The sequence below is a fragment of the Anguilla rostrata genome, chromosome 10 (genome assembly GCF_018555375.3).
Source record: "Anguilla rostrata isolate EN2019 chromosome 10, ASM1855537v3, whole genome shotgun sequence".
Lineage (NCBI taxonomy): Eukaryota > Metazoa > Chordata > Actinopteri > Anguilliformes > Anguillidae > Anguilla > Anguilla rostrata.
The window spans coordinates 32,840,690-32,861,245 of record NC_057942.1 but is presented as its reverse complement, the minus strand read 5'-3'; the positions used below and the strand labels follow the sequence as shown (position 1 = coordinate 32,861,245).

General features: G+C 45.6%; 1 protein-coding gene across 1 annotated transcript in view; it reads right to left on the bottom strand.

The window, feature by feature from the left end:
* Window positions 1–591: 591 nt before the first annotated feature.
* The window catches only part of tmem8b (transmembrane protein 8B), a 114,654-nt gene continuing 94,689 nt past the window's right edge, over window positions 592–20,556 (bottom strand). The window contains exons 7-13 of the mRNA XM_064296588.1: window positions 15,224–15,320; window positions 14,317–14,440; window positions 13,044–13,186; window positions 11,610–11,788; window positions 9,664–9,810; window positions 8,006–8,122; window positions 592–1,639 (exon numbers count right to left, since the gene is read on the bottom strand). Of these exons, the coding sequence (XP_064152658.1) occupies window positions 1,304–1,639; window positions 8,006–8,122; window positions 9,664–9,810; window positions 11,610–11,788; window positions 13,044–13,186; window positions 14,317–14,440; window positions 15,224–15,320 (1,143 nt within the window). The 3' untranslated portion in view covers window positions 592–1,303. The remainder of the gene's footprint in view (window positions 1,640–8,005; window positions 8,123–9,663; window positions 9,811–11,609; window positions 11,789–13,043; window positions 13,187–14,316; window positions 14,441–15,223; window positions 15,321–20,556) is intronic.

Genomic DNA, 20,556 nt, shown 5'->3' with positions numbered 1-20,556 from the left:
GAAGGTAGTGGTTAGATTAGGCCAGGGGGATCTCAAACCCTGTTCCTGGAGGGCTTAAAATCAGCAACCAGTTCAATCCCAGGAAACCAGGTGAGGAAAGTTTTAATTGATAAATCAAGCGTTGAGTAACATGAAAGACCAGCGCCACCTATAGGCCTTCAGACGCAAGGATCAGAGCCCCTACATCAGGCCAAATGTGTCCCCGAATGACATTCTTCAGGCCGTGGAATTTTCCCCATTTCTCTATTAAATTTTTCAATATGTTTAACAGCCAGAGGGAGAAACATTGAGGTGAGGCGCCTACACACCACTGCTGTTGACTACGGGCGTGTTCGGATGCAAAAAATGCGAGACAAAGAATACTTCTAAAGGGAGACGCAGCCAAGTCTTGAAGGCTCCGCGACTTGTCACCGTAATGGAACCTGGCTGTCGCTGCTGCGTGGCGGGTCCTTTGAAGTCACGGCGGCGCGACGGGAGCTGACGTCTGAGGATTTATCTTTCGCGCGTCACGCAGCTCCTGAGCGTTTCCGCGTCGCAATTTGATGTCTTCCTTAACGCGAAAACAAAAGAGAGCTGCTTTCCAAAATGGTAAAAAAAAGAACAGGTTTTATTCGCTGCGTATCCACTGCCACTGCTCTGATATTGGATTGCTCTTGCAAGAAAAAGCTGATCGAGTCTTTCTTTCGGGTCTGCAAGAAAGCAGCGCTACCCTCAATTTAATCAGAAGCTATACACAAACTACTACACCTGCAAAAGCAGCACATCGCAATCCAATAACTGTCAAACAAACCACGGAACATAACGTTTCTTTACTTACACATAGTGATGCTTATAGATTTATACATATATTTATAAAATTGTACAATATCACATTTCTGTGTCTCAGTGCAAAAGATATATTAAAAAAAAGAAAAGCCGTGCCCTTTTTAAGACTCTTTTCCAAATGAGACTGAACATTTGGTCTTCATGGAAAACACAAACAATAAATAAATTACGTTAACAATTTTACAGTCACCGTCAATTAGCAGCAGTGTTTAGCTTAAAGATTTTTTAAAAAGTACAGTAGGTACAAACGATAGTGTCTTACTGTACATACACAAGTCATGATAATAAAGATCATATCATACTAACAATAATAATAATAATAATAACAATAACATAATAATAACGGAAGTGATAACGATAATTATAATAATAAAACTCCAGTGTTTTTGTTTGAAATATTTACAAGTTCTCTGGCTTATTTTTCCATTTCGTTTCAATGTAAAAGAAGGCAAGTGGAAGGTCCGTGAAGCCAGGAGTATCAACTGGTGCAGATGCTGTTGATGGAGATGATGGCCGGGTCCACCAGCCCCATCTCCTCGTGCTCGTTGACGCACAGCTGGTAGCCGCACCCCCTCCTCCGCTTCATGGGCGTGACCTTGGCGTCGCCCTTGGCGCGGGGCGGGAGCAGGAAGCCGACGCTGCCGGCGATCAGCATGTGCCAGATGCTGTGGATGTAGAAGTAGTTCTCCTCCGTCTCCACGAAGGCGTAGAGCGCCACGGCGGAGCTGGCGATCATGGTGCCGGGGAACAGGAAGAAGACCCAGCGCTTCCAGGTGGGCGGGTAGCAGCGCCGCCTGCGGATGGTGCGGACGGTCTGCATGGAGGGGTCGAGAGGAGGGGGCGGGGGAGATATAGCTTTACAACCAAGAAATAACAGCCATAGTCACATGTACCTGCAGCACACACACACACATACACACACATGCCATTCTGATTTAAAAAAACGTGACCAGAAGGTGCCCGCGTGCTCTTATCAATACACCATTCTCTTTTTATCCTGCTGATTGTCTTCGCACCTTCTGATGACGAACGCGCCGTCTCTCCACGAAACGCACGTCGCGCCCGTCTGGTTTCGGCGCCGAGCGGTTGCCGCGGTTGCACCGAGCGATTCGCGCCCGGCGGAACCCGTAGCCCGCGTTCCCTGGTTTACAGTCAGTACGCGTCGAGTTCGCACACGGAACCCCCTTTTTTTGCTGATCGTCAAAAAGCTCAGCAGCTTTCAAAGTTGTACGGCGTGCAGCCGTCAAGCTGCTCGGGTGTCAGGAGGGAGCGGGAGTAACAGCAGTCCTTTTCATTTCCAATACCGCATGAAAATTCAATTAAGGCAGCCGCACAGCCCATCAGTTTATGTGTAATACGCTCGCACGTGCGCTGCGGCACTTTCTTTTCCTTTTTTTTTTGCCCTCGGCGGCAATTTCACAGCGGGCTACAGACGGATTCCGGAGATCGCATCCGGAGGAGGCCTCGCTCGGCGAGAACTCAGCGCCGCGTTCGCCAGCCACGCTATCAGCCGCCTGAACCCGCGCCACGAATCAGTCGCCGCTGCTAGCGAACCGGCAACGGGAGAAACAGGCTTGAGCCTGCACCACCAACAGACACCCCGATGTCTGCGACGTCGCGCTGCAAAATGGCTGCGAACGACTACGAATGACAAGAGGCGCCCTGGCTGCAAAAAAAGCCTATCGCGCGCGTGTCACAACACGACAACATCGACGCAACACGTCTCGTGTAATGATGGCGCCCTTAACATTCATGAGATACGAGGAGACGCAATTATATTCCTCGCGGATATTACACAACGCGGCGTTCTGCGCATTAATAATAATTCATTTCTCGAACAAAACAGCGACAATTACAATCATTCATTTCAGTGCTTCTCTCTGTTAAAAAGCCATAAAGCGATTAACCCGTGAAATTGTAAATTGTAGCTCACTCATAAAACCGTGATGTTATGAACGACTGTTGGAAAAGTGGTCCGGAGACAGTCGTGCAGTTATGGATCTTCCGGGTTTTTTTTATTTTTATTTTTTTAATTCGGCTCCTGCAGCTCCCGGTTTGAGGCCCCATTTTCAGAGCCTTTTGCCGGACTCTGAGCTGCCGCTGCTCACCGCACGACTCCGCAGGATCAGGATTGACAGGCCAGCAGGGCGTACCGCAAATGCCAGAGAACTCAGGCCCCGCTTTTCACCGTAAAAATATTCATATATTATTATGTGTGATTATCATAAAATTAATCATTATTACGTGTGATTGTGATTATGGTTAATATTCTCTTAATTTTGCTGCTGCTGCTTTTAATGATGATGATGATGATTACCCCTATTTCAAATAAAATTTTTTTTAAAATCATCATTTTTATAAAATTAACATGTACAAAAATAGGTGTTATAATAGCACTTTGCATGAATAATAATAACCGTCAAAGGAATTTAAAGTTTCAGTTGGAAGATTTTTCTTGCCATGAAGTCAGTACATGTCTCAGTAACCTTTCTGCCAAGCTTGTCTCTTGTGTGAGCTTGTGCCAGCATGTGGGTACTGCAAATTGCACGAATCCAGCGCACGTATGTCCTTGTTGAGAGAAAGTTATCGAGTGCGGCGTGAACTCTCTGCCTTGGCCCGCAGCATGTCATGCATTAATGAACTCGCACTCTTAATTGGTTTAATTTTGTCTCCGGCTAATTAAGCGAGCGGGGAAATGCAGGGTGCTCTGTGTGGACCGGAATTCGTAACAGAATCGGCCTGACGTGCGTCTGCGTTCGGAGTTCAGCGCGGGACCCGCTAGCGTAAACAATTATCGTCAATTAATCGCTTGTCAACATCAAAATAGATCAGGACGCTTTTCGCGAACTCGTGTCCGTAACGCGTTCGCGAAATGGTACATTTGGGTCGCGGCAACTAAGCTGTTTGCCTCACAGGATTTAAGAGGCGAGATCCGTGGCCTCACATAGAGATACGGGGGTTCAGAGCAGGGGCGTTCCACAAATTTCTGTGTAAATGCAGTCTTTGTGGGTCCCTCTGTGGGTCCCCCCCTCCATCTAAAACTTTTTAGTCCATGCCTTTTGAGGGCCCCCTCCACCTAGGGGCCCCGGGTAGTCAGTTCCACTACACCCCCCATTGTGATGCCCCTGGTTTAGAATAAGGGGCCCGAAGCCCCGCCCTGCTGCTGACACGGCTCTTTAAATCACAACACATTTCGAAAGCCGGGTTCACCTTTTGTTCCGGCGTATTCCAAAAGTTTAAGCAATTCCCAGAGCCTCAGGCCACAGGGGGGGACACGGGCGGGGAGGGTTATTGATTAGCTGATGCGCGAATCGATGCCACTTCATCACGTTCAATAATCTGCCCGATGTGTGACATTATTAAGTCAAAAATCCTTGCGCCCAATTGTCCTGGAACTCAGAATTCAGTTATCAGAACATTGTGTTGTGTAAAATACAGGAAATAAATATTTTATGTGCCCCAGATATGATAGAAAAATAACTCTGAGGTTGAAAGAGTTTCACTCAAATAACACAAGTGTTAAACAAATGCCACCAGCCCATGTAGTAAAGCCACTGTATGTACTCAGGTTTGCAAAATCTGCGACTGACAGGCATTTAATGTTTGAAAGAATACAATAAACAATAACAGGCCACGTATTAGTAGAGCCAGTACCTGACACATTAATGAATCGATGACCCCATGATCGAAACTAGTCTTAATACGATACATTGTCTGTATATAACATTAAATATATAAAACTATTTAGAATTTGGTAAATGGCAATACACCAATATTACTGTAACTTCTTTGCAGTTTACAGGGCGTAACTATTTAAACATATCTCATTTGTATGTGTTACTCAAAGTCTCAATCAATAAATCAATCAATCAATCAACCAACCAATCTAGTGTCTACGCTGCCGTCCCTAATTACTATCACATGCAATATGTAAAATAAGATCAACATAAAACGTCTTCCATTTTGCCCACATCTGCCTCCATCTGGATATATTAAAACGGATAGATATATTAAAGACATTAAATATGTCAGATATGTTGAAACCCAGCAGCTGGCCGCAGTTCAATTCTCAGCAACCCTCCTTCGACGCGCCGTTCGGAACAGAGATGCGCTTTCGTTTCGCGGAGGCAGGCTTCCTCTCAGCCGCGACCCGTCCCCTCGTCTTGTCTCAGCCGCGTCGTCGAGCTGCGGCGCTGCGGAAAGGAATAGGTTTCTGCTTTCCGCTCCGCCGGTCTAATCGGAGAGCGTCCGCGAGCGCTCGGGAAAACAAAGCCCTCCCCGCGAGAAACATGACAGGCTGCCAGGAGGCACTCTAAATGTGACACGCGTGGCCTTTGCGAGCGCAGGTGTGTCACGGATTCGGTGATAAATTGTCATTTTTTCTCGACGACATTAAAAAAATTATAATTTTGTCCGTAGCGAGCGAGGCCACACCGCATTCCTGCCTTAAATCAGACGCAAGGGATTAACGGATCCGCCATTTTGAGAGCGCGATGCGATTTATGCGTGCGCGCGATGCGCGACGGCAGGCGAATGATGCCGCTCTTAACCTTTGACCCCTTCTGAAAGGGATTTTGCACCCGTAGGCACGCATGCCTTTTTTCCCCTCTCGGGCAGCAGTGTCGAGTGTCCCTTCAGTAGGTGCTGTCCAACTATAAGGTTAACCTTGGCGGTATAAACGGGTGTTCTTGTTGTGCGTGCGTGCCTTTTTCCCCCTTGTACACTCCGTCAGCTGACAGCATTCTGATTGGAAGCGGAGCGCGCGTCTCTTAGGCAACGAACCGCTCCTCAAAAGCTGTCCATTCTGCCTGTGGGGAAGGGAAGGACCTCCCTCAAGAAGACCTGCCTGACCTCAAGCAATTCATCAACCAGCCATGGACAGCCACAGCTCTGTGAGCAGAAATACAGCTTCTGGAGCTGACGCAGACAGCTGCGTAAGCCCATGCATATGATGTGTCCACTATGGACGACCATTTTACCTGCAAATGTGTGACTTTCTCCACACAGAATGAGGCTACGAAGAGCATGCAACCAGCTGAAATGTCTACTAGTTCTGCATCCTTAGGCATAGGTTTCATTTCTGCTGTAGGGGAAACACACTGGTGGACCACCTAATCTTGCATAGTCAAACAACGAGTCTCACAAGCACACTAGCTAGCCTCACAATGAATTCATCTGAAAATATTGGGGGTGACATGTCTCGCTGTTAGGGTTCCACCCCTGTCTGCCATTAGTTTTCCACCAGCTCCTCACCTCATTCGCGAATAAGCTTCTAGCTGTGCATATTTGTCCGGTTTTGACAAATTCAAAATCTGGCAACCCTACTCCCTGTCTCTCCCCAAACCTATGCGTAGGGCTGTATCCCACAAAAGGACACTTATGGCCGACACACCGGACGAGAGCAGCGGTGTTCCCGGTGAAATGCTCCGGAGCGCATTGAAAGTCCGGCGAAACGGCGTTCGTTTTGCTGACTAATTACCGGGCCGATTGACCGTGAAATGACTGAAAAGAAACGCGGTATTGACTGCCTTCAGGACGTCCGGTCGATAGTCTCGACTCCCGCTAACGTCCATTGATTAATGAACATTGAAAGGCCAGGAAACAGCTATGTCGCACAGGCCCTTGGGAAAAAGAAATGGCCTGACGTGTGCGACTTCATTATCTCAAATGAAACAATTCTCCCCCCCAAAAAAAATGCAATTAAGATTTTATCAAATCAAATTAGAGCGAGTAAATATTGAAAAACATAATTGGATGAAAACCATCCAAACCCAGAGATACAGTATGCCGTCATTTGCTCCGGCCACAGAGTTGCGATAACTGATTCTGTTTGATGTTATCTGTCTCTTTCACTCGCTCGTCTGCTCGTCTGAAATAAGAATGCCGCAGCGCGCAGTGAATCCCTTTCTGTGTCACGATTTCCCTCGTCTCACCAAGACCTCTTTCCCTGTGCTCCGGCTGTCTCCTACAAGTCCACGTACATGCGCTGTACAAGGGCACTGGGGAGACCGGTGCTTTCCACCGTAATCTCCCCGCCACCTCCCACTAAAAGCCATGGAGAGACCCTGCCTCCAAGACAGTAATTTTTTTTTAATCTTCTCAGTTCAGGAAGCACATTATGGCACAGGAGGGAGTTAGGAAAAAAGAACACGCCGACTGGTAATGGAATTACAGGGCATGACTAATACAGCGGGCGAGAGGAACTTTGGGTGCACCGCGAGACACCTTCACGCGAAGCTAAAAGGAAAGCACTGTCTCCCGCTCACTTAAGCAAAGGTACACATCGGAAAGAGCACTCCAAAAAAAAAAAAAAAGAGGGACTGACAAGTCTTTTAAGCCTTGCTTGTCTGTCAGGGTCATAGCAAGAGAAATGTAAGCACAATACTGTTATACATTAAACTTGTCTGGTTTTCTGTCTAAAGGGATCTGTAAATTCTATGGTTAGGTTTTTTTAGTAGCTTGTAGTCCCTTGAAACATAAAACTTCAGCCTCCAGCATTTTAGAGCCCACTAACACCTACTGTACAGCTTCTACTGTTCAGTGGAGAGCAACCGTTTCCTTCAGTGAGGCCTTATGAAGTCTAAATGCATTGTTTAGTCTGTGTGTTCCATTTATTATTTATTTATAACATCTATTTTTATTGTGTAGCGCCAAGCACAGTCTTTGGCAAAGGCCTACCTACATACATAAACAGGCTAAGCTTTTATCTCTTAAACAAAGAGCCTAGGGGGTGCTGCATTGGAAAGTTTGTTGGGCTATTTATGTCATCCAGGATAACTGAATTCATCAACCATATTAATTTGACATATCATTTTATGTTTGCACACAGCTGTTCAGTCGTTGACATTTTCCACTTTTGAGCTCAAATGCAAGGAAACTGAACCTTTCAGCTTATGGGACTGAATTCATCTCATTTTCTTTTTCAAGAACATGAATTTACATTTAATATAAATCTTTATGCATCAGAGTGGAATTTTTTTTATTTAATTTGGTCACAGTGTTATATATGTTTTAACCCTTCAAAGTGTGAGATCACAAATACGTGATTAGAATTACCTTAACTGAACATTCTAATGGTGATTTAACACACACTACTGGCGACTGAAAGTGTAGAGTAGCAGAAGACTGCCTTAGAACTTTGAAAAAAAAATAATCATTCCAAAAAAGCTGGCATCCTTACCCAAGCAACTGCCATGATGCCCAGGGCGAACAGGCTGGGGCCTAGAAGGTTCCACAGCCCGTGTCTATCCAGCTGCAAAGCCATGGACAGCGACATGGCCCCCAGCAGGTACAGCACCTGGCACAAACAGGGAACACTGTTACCACCCATATAGTTTAAATGTGTGTGTGTGTGTGTGTGTGGGTGTCGGTAGGGATGGGGGGCTGCTCAGTCAGCGGGGAGACCCAGGTTCCTCCGCAGCAGAGCGCAGCGCGCTCGTGCGCCAGCAGGCGCCTGTTGGATCCGTCTCCGCGGTGCCCTCAGCGTCAGCGCGTGTGATTTGATTAGCCCCCGCGGCTGTCCGCCGTACCGCAGCCCTCAGCAGAAGCGCCGCCCCCGGAGCGGAACGGGAACAGAGCCCCGCTCCGACGCCGCTCCCGCCCGCAGGGCAGACGCCGGCCGGCCCGCGGACCGAGCGCTCCCAAAACGCCGCGCCGCGCTTTACTGCTGACCGCGGGGAGTCCATAATAAAAGCGGCGAAAACAAACTCCGCGGCTCCAGGGGGTCAAAACTGCACGACGCACACATTTCAGCAAAAAAAAACAAATAACAAATAATCCTGGAGTTCATAAAAAAAATAACAAAAAACAACAACAAAAAAGTGCTTTTTCAAGGCTACAGCAAAATTGGATGAAGTTTTGTAGTTTTCGCATTCCAAGTCAATATACAACATATTTCATTAAAAGCAGTATTATTATTATTATTATTGTTGTTGTTGTTGTTGTTGTTGTTGTTGTTTTTTTATTATTATTATTATTATTATTGTTGTTGTTTTGTTGTTGTTGTCGTTGTTATGTGAACATTAAAAGATAATGGTGTGAACCTCGGGCTGTGACCATTATTTCAAAAAGAAAAAATAACACAAGTTATTCAAACAGACCCACTGGCCATTAGAATATGGAAGAAAATGATAAAGTAAGATAGGGGTGAGGACAAAGCCAAGCGGTATGAATAAAGGATGTGAATAGTTTAACCTTTAAATAGAAAGGACGCGTTCCGCCCGCGCGACTCTTTTCGCGCGGCGACGGCGGTGCTACGATCGGAATCTTCTTGGTGTTTACTTTGAATTTTAATTAGTTGTCTTTCAACTAGCCCAGGGCCCAGGTTTTCAAAAATAAGCTGTACTGAATTATTTTAATTTTGTGCAACCGGTTGCAGACATCCTTGGAGACGCTGCCCCTCTAACTGGCGAAACGGGGTGTCCTTCCGTAAAAATGTCACTGTGTCTTTTTCACACAAAAAAACAGATCTTTAAAAAACTGTTAATTCCCAATTTCATCGTATTTTTTTCTTGTCTCTTCTCTCCAGACCTGCTTTAATGAAATTGAGCTATGTGGCTACTGTAACAGAAGGCTGCAGAACTGATGCAATTAGGCAGACTGGCCACAGGAGTCGCTGTTGAGCCCCAAGGTGAGGGATTTCCTGCCAACTGAAATCCTCCCTCCCTGAGCGACCGTAGGCCTGATTGCACACCATCTGCCAGTGCTTCACTAACAAGATCTAGGCTCGATTTCAGATTGAGGGGTGCATCACAGCACCCCAGCTGGGCACGCCACCTGGCAGCCCCAAAAAATCGAACCCTTTTCCAAAACAGCCCTGTGAAAGAGGCGGGGGCGTACCTGTTTGATGATGGACTTGAGCCTGGCCATGGCGATGACAGTGACCCACACGGACATGAGGGACCCCAGGAAGTCGCAGAACTGCAGGACGTCGTACTCCATGATGCAAAAGACCACAATCCCAGGCTGGTCGCAGGCGTGGTAGAACTGGGGAAGAGAAGCCGAAATTAGGGGGAACTGCAGTGCAATTATGTGTGCAGTGAGGACCAAGCTCAGGGATCCAAATATTTCCTCCCGAAGGCCTGGGGTGGTCTGCTGCTTTTAGAAAAAATTCATCATTTAACTCCTGGTCATAGAGGCCTATGGGGTCTGCTGCTTTTAGCAGAACTTCATCAGTTAGCTCCTGGTCATAGAGGCCAGTGGAGTCTACTGCTTTCAGCAGAACTCCATTAGTTAGCTCCTGGTCATAGAGGTCTGTGGGGTCTACTGCTTTTAGCAGAACTCCATCAGTTAGCTCCTAGTCATAGAGGTCTATGGGGTCTGCTGCTTTTAGCAGAACTTAATCAGTTAGCTCCTGGTCATAGAGGTCTGTGGAGTCTACTGCTTTTAGCAGAACTCCATCAGTTAGCTCCTGGTCATAGAGGCCAGTGGAGTCTGCTGCTTTTAGCAGAACTCCATCAGTTAGCTCCTGGTCATAGAGGCCAGTGGAGTCTACTGCTTTTAGCAGTATATCATCAGTTAGCTCCTGGACATCGAGGTCTGTGGGGTCTACTTCTTTTAGCAGAAATTTATCAGGCGATTACACGGTTAGCTGACCTCCTCTGGTTTCTCGGGTCAGAGCTAGGTGCTGAAAGTTAAAACAAAAAGCCAGCAGACCACGACCAAGGTTGCGCACCCCTGAAATAGAGTGACTCAAAAGACAGAGATAAATCACCGCGGCGTAACGTCAGCGGCTGCTTCTGGTTTTTAGATGATCCAGTGATTGTTTAAAGCTGAAGTCATTTAGAAAAAGACAGAGCAGAAATAAAGAAAAATGTGTTCTATCCAGTCACACGGAACTGCAGGGGAGAACGCCTCGCAGAAATATTTCCGTGAAGAAAGACCCCGGCGTGCCGTGCGATAAATGAAATCCGTGCTCTTTCACAAGGGCTTACGCTACAGTTTAAAAGCTTTTTAGGGGTTTTCAGACTCTTCTCGCTTCAGCATAATCGCAACCAACACCTAACCTCCGCATCGCATTCACCTCACTCATGTACTGTATGGACTTACATGCTTTACATCATTTCCTCACAAACTACAACGTTTGGCAGTCAGAGAAGTCTTCCCTTCTACCCGTAACTCAATGACTGGCGTGCGGAGGGGTTGGGTCACGGTGTCTCGGGCGGAGCGGTGCCAACAAAACATCTCATCAAGAAGATGTCCGAGACAGTGAGGGACAGCGGGGGGCCATTCGGGGCGATGAATGGCCCCATTCTCCGGGCCGCCTTCCTTTGTTGCGGAACACAAAGGGGTTTACGACTCCCGTGGAATTACCGACCGAGGGCCGGGGCTGCTACACGCGGGGAAACGCGTCGCGATTCGGCTTCTCTCGCGCGTCCGGGATCGGAGATGTGCTCCGACGCGAGGGGGGCGAGGGCTTCGGGAAAAAAGAACTGCGCTCCATTATCCGGGTGATGACCCCGAGCCGCGCCACCGTGACTCGACTGCAAACACGCGAGGGCAGAATCCAGAGGGAAACGATGCTAATAAAGGGAATTTATACATGTATTACATTCCTCTCTCCGAGGGATGCCCTGACATATGAGTCGAAACCTGCAGCCATAGACACACCGCAGCTCTGTTTACCAGCCAGGTAACGCTCACTCTATCCGCCTCCCTCCGCCCCCCGCCCCCACCCTCCCAGCGGGTCCATAACCAGGTCCCGCACCACTGCAGGGTGTCAGCACAAAGGAAATCCCAGAGGGCGATGCCCCCACCCCCCTTTTTTTAGCTGCGGGCGCGCTTACGGTGGAGAAGAACATGGTGAAGATGTAGACGGAGGCCTCCAGGAGGTAGTGGCTGCGTACGGCGATGGCCACGGGCGGGACGAACATCAGGTTGCTGAGGCAGAGGAGCAGGGTGGAGAGCAGCTGGAAGCCGTAGGAGTAGGCCTCGGCGTTATCGGTGCAGCCCCAGCCGTCCCAGCCTGCCGGGGGGTGGCGGGGGGAGAGGGGAGGGAAGACGGAGGGGGTGGGTTAGCCGCGCGCGCACGCCGTTCCCGCGCTCCCTGTTTGCGCGACGGCGGCTTCATAAATATAGATTGGATCCCGCGAGCCCGCTGTGTTGTAAACAGCACGGGAAACTCAGCCGAGCTTCTAATACACCTGCATTTTCCCTCTGTTAAAAAACCTTTGATTACCGTTGACTTAATGAGTGTACTCCCCCCCCCCCCATCCCCCACCCCTACCCCCACCCCCGTAGCGTGGCCCACCGACTCCTGGATATAAATCACCACTGGTGATTAACTCAGTGTCAAAAACAGATGATCAATTGTACTATTCAGATCAACCCACAGGAGAAGCAATGCTGTTTGGGGAGGGGGACAAAACACGGATGGCTTTCAAAAATAAGCTATTGAGAACAGATGTTGCGGGTAAAAAAATCATAAAGGGGCTACATTTGTACAAGCAAATGACAATGCAATTGACGGGCTGTATTCAACGAAAGAGAAAAGTCAGTCTTAAGCATTTTATAATTGAGGTGTAATTGAGAAATGGCAATTAGCATATTTGATGACATCACATTGTATCTAATAAAGCAATTGTACGATTGGCCATGTCTTATACACAAGAGATGAAGGCACACATTTAATTGAATAATTTATCGTACGCTGCCAATTATCTGTGATTGGCATCCTATCTCCACAATTATGCAGGGAGAGTGAAATATTGCAGTGATTAAAACCGCATTACCTCTAATGTGTAAAACATTTCAAAACCGAAAGCTGATGAGATAGCAAATATTACCGGTGATACCTTTCTTCATAAATCAAGCTCTGTATTTCTTCTCACAGTTGTAAGATAAAGATATTGTGTTTTTAAAACAGAAATAAGATACCCAAACATAGCCGTGGCCTGCTTTAGAGCTGTGAACCATTTGAAAGATTATAGTGATAATGAACTGTGACACATTGTGGCACAGCCTGCGAATGAGTTTTTTTTTAACCCTGTAAGGTGTAAGATCACACATATGTGATGTGATTAGAATGTTCTTAACTGAACATTCTAAAGCTGATGTAACAATCACGTGTGGAAGCAATGGAGTTACAGAACACTGACTTATAATTTTTAAAATAAATCCCAAAAAACCTGCTCTTCCAACGGGTTGATCATTTCAGAATTACAGCTAGGTAATACAGTTCCATCCACGGATTTTATGCTTGGTTATTTCTGTGCTTTTACCTGCTTTGCATTCGCACGCTGCGTACAGATAGTTGTTGGTGCGGAGGAGTTTGCACTGTCCGTACGTCCCGCAGTCATTGATACAGGGCGTGAGGTAGGAGCGCAGGTACACCTCCGCCGTAACATTGGTGCACATCTCGAACCTGCACGAGAAGGGCAAAGTGCCATTAATGATAGAAACTGGTGCAGTGATCCAAAATGGCACCTACCTATAGGTGAGCTATCGAAGGAATCTATAAATTTCACAGGACCACTAAATATCAGACATATGTTAACTTTCAAGCTAATAAAAATGCTAAAACCCAAGCCTTTCATGGGAACACTTAAAAACTCAAATATCACAGGTACTGTTTGGTAAATATATGATGACAAGTTGACAGGTATCGAACATACACTGTCCAAAGGATTAAAAACTGAAAGTCATTGGTTGAACTGTGCTCTTGCATGAAATGTTATGGTTGTTTCCCTACTTTTCAATGGCAGAGATCCTTCCATGCAAATGAAATGCAGCCTGCCATACTTCCAAATGCATTAGCAGGGGGAAAACAAGGACGTTTTGGGGAGCGGGCAGCTATAATATTTATTTATTCATAGCTCCGCAGCTGCTTTTGAAGGAAGCATAATGCGTATATAAAAAAAATCAGATGCCTTTTTTCGTAAGTACTGTGAGAATTCTGCCTCGGCAGCTGTTCGGTTCTGAACGATAATTATGAATCAAAAGGCTGTTTGTTTAGATCTTATCATCAGTCCAACAAATGCCAACAAAGGCAGGTTTTTTTTCAGGTTTCTTTTTTTGCAGGAGAGAGAAAATTGAGGAAGATTTTATATTTAGAGGGCGAACCGGAGCTCCTACAAAATTGAGAATAATTATATATGGACTGGCTTGTTTAGCTTGAGGATGCCTTTATTTATGTAAACTGACATCCCATGCATTATTACACATTATGGCCTAAATTTAATAAATATCAGTCAACTGCTTACACAAACAATTAAAAGTAAAATAATTTTAATTTCTTCTTAAACAGGGTTTGACAAGTTCAGCAATCGCTATATAGAGGTGCTCGGTAAAGACCATGAAATGACGTTGTCTTCAAAGACATAGATCTCGTTTCAATTCTGGAGGGTTAACAAACAGGAAATTTTCTTTTGGATTTTATTTTATTAATTAATTTTTTTTTTTTGGGGGGGGCGGGGTTACAAACAATACCACCCAATACAGCATGATGATATATGTATGTCCATGGTTGTCTTCGCCGCCCGCCAGTCCTCTTACCCGTGCTCATGGGCACACAGAGACCGCAGGCTCAGGTACCAGGTTCCCGTTTGCGGGTAGGGGATCCTCAGTTTGGTGATGTTGGACGTGGCGTTCACCGACAGCATGAACCCACCGATGGACTCTGCGCAAACGGTGGACACAGCCAAGGCAGGGCAGGACAAAGGAGAACACAGGTGGGGTGGGATGGGGTGGGGGGGGGGAGGGCCAGCGAGCCGTGTCATTATTTGATCATCACGGTTTCCATTGTTCACTTTCCATTACTCTCTGCTGCCTGGAGCCAAGCAGAGAAGAGGTTATTTTTTTGCGATTATTTGTCTGTTCTGGACAAAATACCTCCATTTTCCAATTATGTTCACTTTTCAAGGATGAGATGTGATAAATATATAACGAAACATCGAGAGAACAGCAAACTAACTACTGCAATTACGGTCAATAAGCACAGCTTTGGTGGTAATGATAGCAATGGTCATACTATGGTATAACACGATACTACTCGCCACAGTTTCATAACAACCGCCATTTTCACCACCTGAGGCCCACTAATCAGCAGAGAAAATGATGTATTTTTACAATGGTGTGAGCTACAAATTTTCCATTTTTTTACACAACCCTTCAGAGAACATAATGAATTACCCCGCTCCAAATTCCCTCTGGATTCATAATCCACAGTTCCCCTACTGGGTACAGTAATGGTTTTTGATGTCACATGCAGTTCTACTTATTCATGCCTATTTATTCTGTTCTCATTGTCGACGCTAGGGTGGAAACTGAACTAAAATTTCACTTTGACCATTTTTAGCTAGCATATTAAACCATGATTGGTGGAAACATCTGGAAAGAAAAAGGGTATCACTACACAGTCAGAAAAAACATGGGGTAGATCGGATACTCGAGAATATCCTACCAGATTCGCATTTGATGGTGGAGTTGTCGGACAAGGACAGCGGCATTCCGTGGTTCAAACATCCGAACACGGTGATGTTCTCCCCTTTCACCGAAGACTGCGGAGAAAGACAAAAAAAAGGTGAGTCTCAAACCAGGCCTCGTCGGTTCCCCCGTGCGTGGTATCGAAATTACAAACCTGACCTGCGAAGAGGCGATGATGAATAGGGTGAGCTGGTGTGAGACACCACGCAAAGGCGTATTATTATTTGATCCCATCTTTTAGATATCGCTCGGAGATCGTCCCTTTGTAGCTTAAAATGCCGAGTGGACCCGCGTATCTTAGTCTCTCCCACAGCGTCCCCACGTACATCGGGAAAATAAAGATGTTCGTCGACTAATTCCCTCGTCGCATGAATTATTGAAGAGGAGCTGTATTCCAGGCGCATTGCAAATTAGCGATATTAAGACACAGAGAATGTGGGGGGGGGGGGGGGACTTGCCTGTCAAAAAAGTGTCAAGTCCTTTAAGTTAATCAGCAGCCATGATCTATCTAAACAGGCTGGGCACTGGGGCAGTGTGATGACAGTTTAGGGTGATTAATAATTAAGAGTTTGTGTGGCTGCAGCCTCGCTACCCGTTTTCTATCTCCGAAGTCTCTACGGAACAGGGTGTAGAGCACTTCCCAGTGAGCCAAAGCCGGAATCTAGACGTCTTAGAGGGGTGGAAATCCAGGCTTAAGAGATTTTTTTACATGAATGAATATATCTCAGGTTTTACCCGGATATAGCCTTGCTATGAACTAGCTGGCTAGAAAACTTTCACTGTTCAACCAAATGTAGCCAGGTTTTCACCTGAATGCCTAGAAAGCATTTCACCAACTTTTCACTGCAAAATGTTTGCTGGGTGGCTAACCCAGAGTGGCATTCTCTCTTAAACTCAAGCACGGTGGCGCTCAAAGGTCTTAATTCTTTAAAGCTAACAGTGTTTTCTCCTTTGTAAAGCTTTTACTAGAGTTTAAAAGTACATCCATGCAGTGTGAATTATTTATTGCCACAACATACATTTAAGTAACATCAGATTCAAGTAACAACTTTTAAGGTTGACCTTATTCATGACACTTGGCGTCAGTGTCCCAAACAATTTGTACAACCTGCAGCCATTCCACCATGTACCCTGCTCCTGCTGAATGGTTGTACTTGAATGTGTGCTAGGTTTGTACTTGAATGGGTAGCCTCCTGGCAAAACAAAGCTGCTGCTGGAAGACCTTTTGGAGGGCCAGTACGGACCCTTAGAGGTGAGTGATGGGGAGTGCTATAAGAGACACTGTGTTTTGGATGAGATGTTAAACTGAGGTCCTGACTCACTCTGGTCATTAAAGATCCCATGATTGCAAAGAGTAGGCGGTGTCCTGGCCAAATTCCCAACATGGCTTTCGCAACCTGGCACCTAATAATCCCCCAGTTTACCTGGCAAAAGAATCACACACATTTTCTCGCTCTCCACCTCATCTGATGTGTGCTGAGCGTTCTGGCACAAAATGGCTGCTGTGCAACACATTGGTGGCTGAGGTGAGATTCCCCCTCATTACTGTAAAAATGCACTTTGAGTTTCAAGACCAATAATTATATAAATGTAAGGAATTATTCTCAAGATTATTTTCCTACATTCTCTTTAAAGCTGGATGTCAGTCTACCAAACATTCTAACAAAAAATTTCAGCCAGTGACAAGCCATAACTTTTTAATTAATCCCAAAACAATATTCCAAATGTCACAATGGTTATAAAATTGTACAAGCCATGCACACGCTCTTGGCTCTGAAAATAGTAGGCACCCTACCTGCAATATGTAAGGTTTCCAACTTTGGGTAATGAATATATGTCAAATAATAATAATAATAATTCAGTCCAGGAACTGCCTAACTCTCTTTTCAAAGGTAAAGACAAAGCAAATAGCAGTTAGATTAAATATAGCCCTTGCAGGAACAAAAGTGTATTGCGGTGGGCATTATGGTGTAAGACTACAGCCTATTCAGTCTGAACGTTTATGTAATTAGTGCAGCCCATTTTGACAAATGAAGGGCTCACACCAGCGTTCTCATTCACAGCTGTGATATAAAAAAACACCTGCTATGTCGGCCATTGTCTTACACGTGCGGTTGATAGGTGTGAACCGTTCAAGCACCTGCGTTCACTTCAGATTTGGCACAGGATGTACGCTGTCCAGTGAGCGATGGCTAATGGTGTTTAGACAGCTGCAATTCGGTTTTAGTGCCAATGGGTTACCGAAACAGCAGCGGGCAGACTCGGCTCATCTCTGCATTAAATTGACCAAAAACACACAGTGTTTGGCGAATGAAACGAAAAAGCAGCATTAACATGGAGCATTTCAGCCTGTTAATGCTCATAATTGATGGCGAGCCAGTCTTATGGGGGTAAACAACAGAGATGGCTGCGAACCATAAATACCCTTTAGACTTTAAAAGGTCATTTCAAGACATTCAAGCACTGGCATCCACTGGCTTTTTATTTCAATACCGCTGTAGATTGCACTTTTCTTATAGCCCAAAAAATCCATCCACAGCAAACAGCCTGGGCACCAGAACAGCTCGGCCTGTCCGCTTGCATGTCATTACAAATTCACAAGGGCTGAAAGCGCAAGCTACTTACGCTAATGAGGGTATCTTTCATGATCCCATTTGTGTAACATAAAAACAATACAAAAGTGGTTCACAGAGGAATCACAATTCAAGACATTTGAGAAAAGCCCTAGGTTTGAAACACCAAATATTCCGTTATGAATGTTAAAATCTACCTGTATTATAATTCAACTGCAGCGCATCAATTTTTTTTCTACAGTAAAGGACTGAATTTCCTTTACCGCATGCAAATAATATTTTATTATATCAATTGCCGTTTTGCACCAAATAAATGTGACAAGCATAATAAACAATCGTTAAATTTCTCTCTTGATGAGAAAAAATCTGGTGGATGACCAGTTTGTGGTTTAAATTATACCTGTAATCAAACAATTTTCTCTGAGAGAATGTAATTACATAATTACACATTACCTTCACCAAGAAGAAAACACCAAATTAAGCAAAAAGAATCTGCTCAGCTTAATTAGACGAAGGCCAGTGAAACTTGAACCTGCAAGAGGGGTGACAAAACAGATGGAAAACTTCGAAACATGCACTCCTGCTGAGGGAGGCCGAGCCTAGCAAAGGGTAAATAGCAACCAGGCAGCAACAATGAGAACTCCAATGTGTGCCTGACTGATATGTAGAAATCCATTCCAAATTCAATTCCGCTCTACAAATTTTCAGAGTCGAGCCCTCTCTGCACTTCCAGACTGTACGGACGGCCGAGGTGAGTTTCTACTGCATCACCCCAGCTATTTTCTCCCTTCGTCTGTGGGATGGCTGCTATTGCCATGGCGATACGAGCGAAGCACAGTTCTGAAGAGTGGCTGACTGGTGTTATAATTTTATGTACAAAGCACAGCACCGCACACCACGGTTCAACAGGTCAGTTTCTAAAAGTGTGTTTAAATTTGCAGTTTATTTCAATCCGAGAGGCACTCTTCTCATCTGATTAAAACCAGTCCTACATTTTGGCGCAACAACGGAAAAGGGAGTAGCTTTTTTTTGACCTTCTGTGTCAAAATTAAAGGTCAAGAGCACTCACGCTCTCTCATTTCTAATTACCTTGGAACTCTAAGGCCTTCAGGCTCTGAAGCAGTCATTTAACACTTTAACGAGTAAGATCACAAATATGTGATTAGAATGTCCTCAACGGAACATTCTAGTGCTGATGTAACAATCACTACGAGTAATTGAATGCAAGGGAGTTCTATAACAGTGAATTAGAATTTTGAAATGGCATTCCCCAAAATTCTACAAGGATGAAGTACTCATGGCATGGCTGAGTCAAACATGACCTCAAAGTGTCCTCACAGAGTTGTGTTAACACTTCTGCTCGCTAAAACTAGGAGAGGGCCTCATGCACACACTTCAGACTGGTTAGCGTTCTCCTCACACTCCCACACAGTGTTTGGGATTGGCCTGTTCGGTAAAGGCACATCCACAGAGGAGACGGTGGGTGAGCTCGTTAACGGACTCCCGGTACTCTCCCGGCCGCATGATGGGAGACGTGGAAGGGCGTGACATCACCGCTTGTCGCCGCTGCATCAGAGAAGGCCTGGTTTGAATCGAGTGAAAACTCCGCCCAGCTGCTATGTCACCGACGATTTTGAGGATCGCGTGACCAAGAAAACGGCCACAGAAAAGCTTGAGTACAATCAACATGAGGTATTTCTGAAAGGTGCTGAATTGAACATTCAGAGGCGAAATGCTGCCAGAGCCGATAAATGTACATAATATAAATATAATTATTACAATCATGATGTTATGTAGGTCATGTAGTAGAAGCAGAGACCCTAGGGGTTTTCCTGTCCAGGTTTGATGCAGTGCAAGACACTTTCTACTATGTAGGCAAATGGAAAGCACTAGATACTCTAGTTTGTCTGTAACTGGTGAGCCTAGATGGGTTGAATGGCCTGTTCTCATCATTATGTGCTTGCATGTTAATTATGCTGCTCTTTTGGTGCTTAGTAACTGCACACATTCGCATTCTTGCTACTTTGTAAAGCAGGGCTGATGCCTTCTGTAGTTACTTTGGCAGTTTTCCTGTGCAGAAACGGCGCTTAATTTGTCTCCTGCCAGTGGTAACTGCCAAAAAGATGGTCGACACAGCGGGCCGAACACTTTAGCCGTGTCGGAACACCTGGAAAACTAAAGAGCGGCACTTCTGAAAAAAGGTGCCGGAAACCAAAGCGTGTTGCGGTTTAGAGTGAACTGGCAGTTGGGGAGAAAAGCACTCAATATTCCCACTGCTGTTCTGCTCTTGATTGTACCCCCTTGTAGTTTTGGCACTGGCCTGAGTCAGGAGAAATTCATAGCAGCGATCGGACATGTTCAGAGCAGCAACTGAAATTCTTTGACTTCAGGCAGACTTCGAGTATTTATGTCAAGGAATACCATGAATGGTCCACACGGTGGTCGACTGTTCGCATCACGCAAAACACTGTACAGACAGGGACACGAGTCCCTTTCAATGTGCTCCACTTGTCTGAGAATATGTCTACACCATCTGTCCATAGAAACTAAGTTAAATATCAGTTAAGAGCTGCCAACTCTGGTTTGGATTCTGTTTGGATATTTTAGAGCACCTCCCGGTCTAAACAAATATTTTAATGTAAAACAGTGGCTAGCAGGTCATTTATACTGTCTGATATTTGGGACTCATGCTGTATATTGCTTCGAGGAAACAGAAGATTGTGACCGGCACTGTGGG